At 47.9% G+C, this 9410-nt stretch overlaps 1 protein-coding gene across 1 annotated transcript in view; it reads right to left on the reverse strand.

Annotated features, from left to right (window-relative positions):
• ARHGAP31 (Rho GTPase activating protein 31) overlaps nucleotides 1-7319 on the reverse strand; it is a 61780-nt gene extending 54461 nt beyond the window's left edge. Inside the window, exon 1 of the mRNA XM_054218249.1 lies at nucleotides 6514-7319. Within this exon, the coding sequence (XP_054074224.1) occupies nucleotides 6514-6613 (100 nt within the window). The 5' untranslated portion in view covers nucleotides 6614-7319. The remainder of the gene's footprint in view (nucleotides 1-6513) is intronic.
• Between the last annotated feature and the right edge of the window lie 2091 nt (nucleotides 7320-9410).

A 9410-nucleotide genomic window follows, 5' to 3' on the forward strand; every position in this document is an offset into this window, starting at 1 on the left:
TCACTTTGTTGCCATAGAGGCTGATATCTGGGACTCATAATGTGATGCTCCGCTTGTGAGAGCGGGTGGAGAAAAAGCAACCTTTATGTTATTAATAATTTCCCCCCCACTACCCATTTTGGCAGCAGAGTTTCTCACTCCCCTGTCTGCTGGACATGCCTTGGCAGACTCTGAAAGGCCAGGGAGCTGTTTTCCCCCCAAGCCTGGTCCAGCTCCTCCACCTGCTAGTTCATGTACTCAAGCCTCTGGACCGCTCTGCCACAGCTCTCCTCCACTGTACAATAACACAGTCCCCCTTCTTTTGCCCCCAAACTTCAGAGACCAACTGTCCCTTTTGCTTCCATCACAAAGATGAGGGGATGCAGCCTTAAGTGTCCACACAGGCTGCATGAGTACAGCCAGGGACAGACCCCCAGAGAGCGTGGGTCATGGGGCTGCTTAGTATATCAGCAGGGTGAAAATGTAGAGCAGACTGCAGCAGCACATCAGATTAAAAAAAAAAAAAAAAAAAAAAAAAAAGAGGACTAATGCATTTCAAGCCAGCCCAAGAGGCAGTTCTTGTCCTCTTCTCTTCAAGGCCCTGCTGCTTCCTTCCTTGCAGGAAGACAAGTGTTTGTATAGGCTCAGAGTGAGGTAGGTCAGGGAAGAGATCTGGATTGGAAGCAACCTGGCCACAGAGAGAGAAAAGGGTTTCTTTGCAGCTCGATCAGTTCTTGAGACAGAAATCCCCAGCGCCACAGCTTCTAATTTTGAGAGCAGGATGAATGCAGCTCTTCATCCTTCTGCAGCAGATTAAATGAGCGTGTGGCATTTTCATTTTTCCACAGGGACTTGAAAAAAAAAAAAAAAGCCTTGTCTTTTTCCTCCACATTACCATTAATGATCCTTCAGCAGTTTTCCCAGGACTTTCTGCATGCATAACTAACCAAAAGCACCTACCCAAAATGCATGGGCATGCATTGACTTCATAATATCAATGCAGGAAAAGCAGCTTAAAAAAAACAAATACTAAGTGGACACAAATGCATCTTTGCGTGGCACAGTTACATGTGCTATGGACTTGCATGCACCCTCATGCACATCCCTGCATGCTCTCATCCCACAAACACACGCAGCTGCGCATGCAAGTGTGAGGAACGAAAGCTACATGACCCAGAAAAGCTGCTTCACATCTGGGTAGCAGCTTTAGCGACTGGCTCTGAAGGGAGCCTGTTCTTGAAGCAAACTACTTTCTTGCTGAGTAACAGGTCTCCTCATCCATCTGAGCACAAGTGAGGCAGCTTCACAATGAAACACATAGCATCAAAATCAGGCAGAAGGAAGGATGCTAAGGGGCTGTACCAAAACAGCCAAAGAGTATCCAAGGCCACCTTTCCTTTGTACAAAGCATGTTACCGCTGAATTATTGTTACTGTTTTCCCTCAGAAATACGTGCCTATCCTACAGTAAAGTCTTGACCTACTGCAGCTCTTAAAAGTGGTTAAGATCTTGCTTGGGGAGTCAGTGCCAGACGGAGCTCCCATGTTTTTATGAGACCACTAACACTAAATGAAAACTTCCTTTACTCTTTCATTCAAATGCAGTTGTGACAAGGCAGAAGCAACCGTTGCATGGCCACACACTGTGGAAGAATATCATGTGGGCTACCTGTATTGTTGTCTCCTTCCCCATATTTCAATACAGGAGCTTGTAAGGGTTTCCTCATCCATCTCTCTGTGCTACATTTGCAGAAAACAGCTCCCTTTCTCTCCTAGGCCTCAGAGAGTGCTGCTGGCCAGCCCTGCTCTCTGCCGTGGCAAGGAGCCTCAAGTGGAGAGCATGAGGGGGCCGGTGGCTTCAGAGCTCTTCAAATGAAGCAGCTCCACTTCTATAGCAAATAACAAACACAGCAAATAATCAGCGTTAGACAAAGAGATAGAAATTGCTTTGGGTGCCACAGGCTCAGGATGAGAGGCATTGAGGGAGCTGTGGGGAGTGTGGGAGGGGGTTAAGGGGAAAAGCTGATCTCATTGCATCCCAACCAGACAACATCAGGCAGGAAACAGATGTGCAAGAAACCACAGAGGGGTACAGCAACAGCAGAATTAACTCTACAGCAAATAGGGAAAGCTAGGACACACAGAGCTGACCTGCACCCTGAGAACAAGGCTTCTAATCTGAGATTTGGCTTTTTGCAGTCCTGGTAGCACCTCCTATCCCAACATCTAGACACCATCATACTAAAAATGAAGGAAACAATTCAGTCTTTCTCCAAGAGTCCTACCTGGCTCTTAGCAAATGAAGCAAAGGCGGGTCTGAATCAGTAGCAGTTCCTATGCAAAAGGCTGGATTATCTTCTACCAGCATGATCAAATTTTTATAGATGCTGTGTCTATTTCCATTTTAAAGTTGTATCTGGTTGTGTACCTGAAATTACAGTCTGAATCTCCCACGGTTTGAAGTACTGAGACTATTAAACTCCATTTTGACTTAGTCCTTCTCACTGTAACAGCTTTGACTTTTTCAGCCCCTTCTCACAACAATTCTGTGATATAACCAGAAGCAAGACTACTCTTTGTGACTGTTTTCTTAGGCAGTTCAAACGGTCCTGCCCCAACTAAGGTTTTGTGCACAGCCTTGAGTCTTGTATTCTCTGCTGGCCCATCCGTCACTAGAAAATTATACTGTTGCTCTGAAGCTTCCATTGACTTCAGTAGAGGCACTATGTGCTTTTCTCCTCTGGAAATCAGGCTGCTTATCGAGAGACAAAAATATGGTTCTAATGCTAATCCTTGAGGGCTAATATCTGTTAGCTCCATTGCACCTGTACAATACTTTATTAAAGTTTGACACAGGAAAATATTTTAGTAGAGGAAATTGGCGCTAACTTCCTCCTGCATGTGTGCCTATCTATCCCCAAAGCCTGACGCTGCTTTCTAGTGAAGCTCTGACACTCCAAAAGATCACTTGCCTCCATGTGTAGATTCAGTGCTAGCAGTCACAGAAGAGGGATGGTGTGCAATCAGATGACTTTCACTTATTGGTATTGCCAGCCACCATTCTTTTATGTCTTATGTGAGCTTTTCCTCAAATCCACTGCTGTTAAAGTCATTGTTTGAGAATTTTAGTGGGAAGGAAGAAAAGCTATTTTTTCCCCAAGTTTCTAGCCCTCTTGCCAGTAGAAAGACTCGAAAATGCAACTCAGATGCACACTGAAGTTTCAGAAAACAGAAAGCAGAAAAAGAACTCAGCTCTGATTTTTATTTTATCTTATTATTTTTGTGGCCTGAGTCATGATTTTAAATGCTTGGGAGCACTGATACCAGTCTGTCCCCATAAGGAGAATTACCAGTCTCTGTGTAGAGAATGCCAGTAGGCCAAGTAGGGCCAAATGCAGTAGTGACAGGAACTGACTTGAAATACAGTAAATTCAACACATCTGACCTTCGAAGCAGCCAGCAGACAGCAACATCTGTCCATCACCACTGACCTGGATCAGATCTGAAGAATCGACTTAGGGCTCAAGGCTTTGTATCACGTTTTTAGTCTCCTGAGTTACCCCGCTGTACCTGCTAAAGTCTTTTCATCTACACCACTCTCAAATACTTTTTAGTTCTGCCACAGCTTTTATTGTATTATCATAAAGCTCTTTATAACAGAGTCTTGGGTAAGACATGTGTCTGGTAAGGGAGACAGCAGGATCTTTTCACCCTCCACTGAAACTCAGCCATCTCTGAAGCAGACCAAAACAAGTTATTAAACAGTTAAATGACAGGAGAGGAAATGCTGATACCTTAAGCAGAATATAATTCTGTCCACTGGAATTTGGCAACGACACAGGGAGTAAGGTCCTTGCAGAATGCACAAGCTGCTCTTCAACAACCACAAGCATGTAGGGACTCAAGTTGTGCATCTCCTCCACAAAACACCACACAAGTAGTGCAGCACCCCCTAACTGTAACGGCCGTGTACTAATTCAGAGGGAAAAAAGCCAAACTGAATTGTCTACACTAGCCTTGGCCATCCCCTGTGTTCCCTTTGCCATGCCCAGCACCAGCAAATCAGGTCTCCACTTCTCTTTGCCTGTGCAAGCGTGCAGGACCAGTCACAAAAAGTAGCACTGCAGGATGGCGTAAAGCAGACCTGAGCATGAAAGCACAACCCATCTGACGTGTGTCCTGCCTGTCCTACAGCCTCCTCTTCTTTTTCAATTAACCCTTCTGGGTGCATTTTAAAACTTGCTTTCACAAAGGTCCACAACAAAACGCTTTCTGGACAGCAGTCAAAGTGCTCTCCCCCTCCTCATCACACCCAGGTACCACGAACAGTCTCACATCTTCATTGCGTCCAAGTAGGGAACAACCAGAGCCTGCATCCCACCAGTTAAACACATAGTGCTATCTAAAGCAGGGAGAAAGTTATTTCTTTATGTCTCCACCAAAGCCCCTGCTTGCAGGAGCACTGGCTTATCACTGGAAATCGTTCTTAGCAGGACAATTCAACTATCCCCCAATCAAACATCTCTCATACCCTAAATGCTCTTCTAATTTTGTTTCATAGTTACAGGTTGCAAGTTTGTGATGTCCTGGTGACATCTGAACCTTCATTTCTTCCCAAGACATCACTTTGGCATATTTGGTCACTTTTCTATTGATCCTGAGAGCCCTACCAGCAAAAGAAATCAGCATCTCTAATTCTCCCACTTGTTCTTCTCTCCTTCTCTCCCTGTCCCAACAAATCCAATCTAACTTACACCCTTCTCAATAAACCTATAACAATTGAGTCTTTCACTTCTGGATCCCACAGCACTGGGCAACGGGATGTGCTATTCAGCAAATAGCAGTACTGCATAAAGGGAAAGGAACTTCATATTCTCCCCCACTGCCCCTCAGCACAGAGATATAAGTAGGTTGGAACTGGGAACCATCCCACAAATGAGGCTTGAGACAATGTCCTTCTTTCTTGTGCCCAAAAAATATTTTAAAAAACTATTTCAAAAAACTATAGGATTTTGGATAATAAATTTTGTTCTTCTGGCCTAATTTCAGCTGCAGTAACTATGTTTTTCTCTTTAAAATCCCCCTTGCTGCTTCAACTGAATATACTGCCTGTGCCTGCCTTCCCTGAGTTGTTTTTCAGTGTTCCTGTAAACAGCTATAAATTGTTCCTCCACCACGGCAGCTCATGTTAGCACTGGATGGAATTTGTCTATCTGTACCTCGCCCTGGCAAAGTGGTATCAGTTCATTATGCCTGTTATTTTTGCTATTTCAATTCAATTGCCATTAAGGGCTATGTAAATGAAAAGATACAGTAATTGTTACAGACGACTCACAATGAAATTGAATGTCTGGGTTTCCCCCATACCTAAATAAATGCACTTATGTAAGATTTTAGCTTAGTGATATATGTACCGCCCTCTTCGCTGTGCAACGGAAAGGACTACTGTTATGTAGTCCATCCCTCCGCTAGTGCGATTCCACACTGTACTTCATCAGCCGTGCTCATCAGCAAATGAAAGACCTGATTGTACAGCCCTCCCCGTACAAAGCTGACATTGCCGCTAGAAACCTTTTTTCCTTGGAGTACCCTGACATTGGTAAAAGTTAGTTAATTCAAACTGGAACATAATGCTGAACCTGGAACATAATGCTCACATCAGGGCTGGTAACAGGCATGTATTTATTTTTCCTCTTGCTAAACTGCAGGTCTTTCTGTATGCCAAACTCTGAACTGCTTCTTTCATCATCCAACCTTCTTGAAGAAAAATTGTTCTGCTCCTTCCCTCATCCAGGACTGACCATTTCAAGCTCAGGGCCCTCTGATCTTATCGCAGATAGCTCTTGAACTACCGTATTCTCATGCAGTATCTGGGGGCATGGAGGTCAGGGGGAGGAGGAAAAGAGAAAAAGATAACAGGCAAAGTAGTGAAAATATTAGCTCAGCTGCCCCCTGCACCTCACACCCATCCCTACTGCACCCCACCCCCCTGTCTCTATCCTGTCTCCATCCAGCAGTGAAAGGAAAATATGGGAACTGTAGCGGAGTCCAGGAGGAGCAGATGAGACGTTCCCAGTTCCTCCCTACAGCCCTGCAATACTCTAGTCTCATGGACTTTGGGAGGATTTCCAAGTCCGGCAGGAGGCAATGCTAAGTGCAGTTCTGATTTCCAAACCTAGCTCCCTAAAAGCCTGCTCCCCCTTTCCATGGCCAGGCGGATGGGAGAGGGCATCACAACGTACAGCTGGCCACCTCTGTCCATACTTAGGCAGCCCAAGAGCCCTAGCCCTGTCTTTTCCCCACACACAGCACTACTCATGCAAGGGTCATGCAGACGCGTCAGCAAAGCAATCTTCCGATTGTTCATTCATTGTGAGCAACTGGGCAGTGACTCCACTTCCTGGGAATAAACCAGCTCCAGGTTGTCTAGCCCTTAGCCTTGGGAAAGGTCCGGTTCGCAGTCCTACCGGTAAAAAAAAGGGGAGCCGCGCGCTCTGCTCCTCCGCTACCAGAGTGAGAATAAAGAGGCATTTACCATCCTGCCCAGAGCTCTCCAGATATTCCGTCAGGTCGCAGCCGAATGCGCTCGCAGCTCCCTTCCTCTTGAGTTTCTGCTTGGCTCCCTTGTTCTTCATGAGGTTAGTCCCAAAAGAGGTTCACCCCCCTCCTGCCTTGCCCCCCTCCCCCCAGCCTCACGCTGGGCAACAAAAATCTTGCTCTTCTCAGACCACCGCACGTGTCCCGCTCCCAGGGAGTAACATCGGGGGTCCCGTACAGCGTCCAGCTGGAGAAGTAAACATTAATCCCCACCAGATGTTGGGCTTCTCCTGTGGCAAAGGAAGGTCAGGGCAAGAGGAGGCTCCCCAGCCGGCGGCAGCAGCGATCATAGCCCGAGCCCGGAAGGGTTCTCATCAGAGGGAAGTGGGTGGTGGACGGGTGCCCGCATCAGAGTTGGCAAGTTGGGGGCAGGCGATGGTGTGGAGGGGACGTCTTTCTCTCAGCACGGTCCCGGGACCCGCTACGTCCACCTTCTGGGTTTTGTCAGCCGCGCTGTCGCCACTTCCAGCAGAAAGCGTCCCAGTCTGGTCTTCCTTCTCTCGGCTTTTGGAGGAGACTGGAAGTTCAAACGGAGTAATGAAAAGGGACCGGGGAAGAGTCTGCACAAGGCTCCTCTTTGGCTCCCCCCCTTCCCCTCCTCCTGCCTTCGGACAGTTATAGAGGAATGAGAAACCAGTTTCCTGTTCTGACTCCCGCTCGCTCACACTCTCCTTTCCCCCGTTTTACAAATCCTAGGATTATCCAGTTCAAAAAAATGCTGAAAGGAAGTTAGTTGAGGCGGGGCGGGGGGGGAGCGGAGGACAGTTTTTGGCAGTAAAGTGCATGTGTGTGTGTGCGCGCGAGAGAGAGGCTGAGGGAAGGCGGGGAGAGGAGTTGGGGGACGGGGATGGGGATGGGGGGGAGGAAGAGGGTAAGTCTGTCCTGACAGTCAACAGATAACAGACTGCCTGAGAGGAAATCACAGCAAGCCGCAGCCCGCAGCACGGTCAGGCGCTTCCTGCGCTACCACGGCTCAGCTCTGCAAAGGCCCGAGGAGGGGCCGGTGAGGAGGAGAGAGATCAGGAGCCACTACAGTAAATCTCTGCCTCCCGTTCATCCAGTCCATCGTCACAAGGTGCCTTCCTGCCCTTGACTCTGTTGCTTCAGGATTCACCTTCCTCTCCAGAGGCACAGGCTGGAGCTATCGAAGCACAAGAAGTGGGGCAGAAAGTTTGGAAACTAGAGAGGGGGGAGGACAGAAACCTTCAGCTGCCTTCTACCCAGCTCCCTGGCAAGCAGAAACAGATGCCATCCCAGCATCTAAGTTCACGTACTTTTGAGTCAGTTCCCAAAAAAGGCTCCCCTTGACAGACAAAGTGGTTTAAAGACAAGGAACAGAAATCACCCAGTAGCAGCAAGAAGGGAAATGGGACAGGTCTGCCCTGGAACTCTGAGCTTCACTGTCCCCTGCCAACACCTTTCTAGTCTAACCTTCAGTACACACACATTTCTGCTCATGAGGGCAGTCACTTGCACTTTCTCCACTTTTTTATCCCATAAAGTCAACCTCTGTACGCGACTGGGTGTCCTGGTGGGCCACATGCTTCACCTAGGGAAACAAACTTAACTCTTCTAAGGCTTCACTATCCCCTCTTGCTCCACGCCAAATATAACTGTATGGGTCTGGGTGAAAAATAAACAAACAAATGAAAAACAGGAAATTGTACCTTTTCACCAAAAATTGGACCAAAGATGGGGAGAGTAGCTTCTGTTTGAAGGAAAACTGGTCAGGAAATGGGGCAAAGGACTCCCTTAACCTACCTCCCTCCTCAACGCTGGGCTCTGCACCCTCACGCAGCAGAGGAACGCCATCTCCTCCCACAGACCTCTGCAAAATCAGCACCTCACCCCTTTATTTTGACAAAGAGACATCTTTCAAAGAAATCAAGCCTCCGACTGTGAGCCAACTGCTGACAAAAGCCACCCAGGTTCTGTCTGTTGGTATGGTGACTTTTTTTTCCCCCCTCAAAAGTGTTGGATGTTATCACTTCACATACAAGTAAAAAACACCGAGAGCCCTAGTGAAGGACCTTGAGCAATTATAACTCCTATTGTGCAGTTTATCGCTGTAATTATCATCATTATCCTTGTTTCACAGCTTGCTGTCTGATGGGTTGAGGGGAAAATGATTTGCAGAACAGTGCCAGAGAGATGTCTGCCCTGTTGATTCCCAGGGGGAATCTGGATTCCTAAGGGGGGTAACTGACCCCTCACCACCAGACCAGTGGTTGTTCTCAGAGACCCTCAGTGCTCATGAAACCCTTAAACCTTCCTTGAGTTTATTCTGGGCATCTCACAGCACCTTGATGTCAAGCCGGCATGCAGGATCCCTCCCTGCTCCGGCATGCGGCCAGACCCATCGCGTGCCACAGCCCATCCTGCCAGCCTGCCAAAGGGCAGGCTTCAAACGGGGCAGACAGACAACAGGACGTTCAGATATGGATGTCTCACCAGGCCATCCTCCCGCTGCCCAGGGGGCTGGCTGCCTTCTCAAGGAAGAAAAAGGCCTCTCCTCCCTGCCTCGGGAAGCAGGCATGTCCTCCCACACATGCCAGCCAGCGAGTAATCGCGCCATCTTCTTCGAAGTCACGAACTTCTCTCTGCAGACACCTCCCTCCCTCCATGAACAAAACAGAACATTTAAACTCCCCGTGCTGGTCTCCTCCATCACCCTACATCAGACGGCATCACTAACAGGGTCTGTGTCCACGGCCCTCTGCCTGGTGACCCAGTGCACCACACTCCTGTCCTCACCTCCATGCCCTCCCTCATCTTAGATACACTTTCCCCTCTCCTCCCTTGCAAGCCTACCTGAACAGGATGTCTTCCACAGAG

The sequence above is a fragment of the Rissa tridactyla genome, chromosome 1 (assembly GCF_028500815.1).
Source record: "Rissa tridactyla isolate bRisTri1 chromosome 1, bRisTri1.patW.cur.20221130, whole genome shotgun sequence".
In the NCBI taxonomy this organism is placed as follows: Eukaryota; Metazoa; Chordata; class Aves; order Charadriiformes; family Laridae; genus Rissa; species Rissa tridactyla.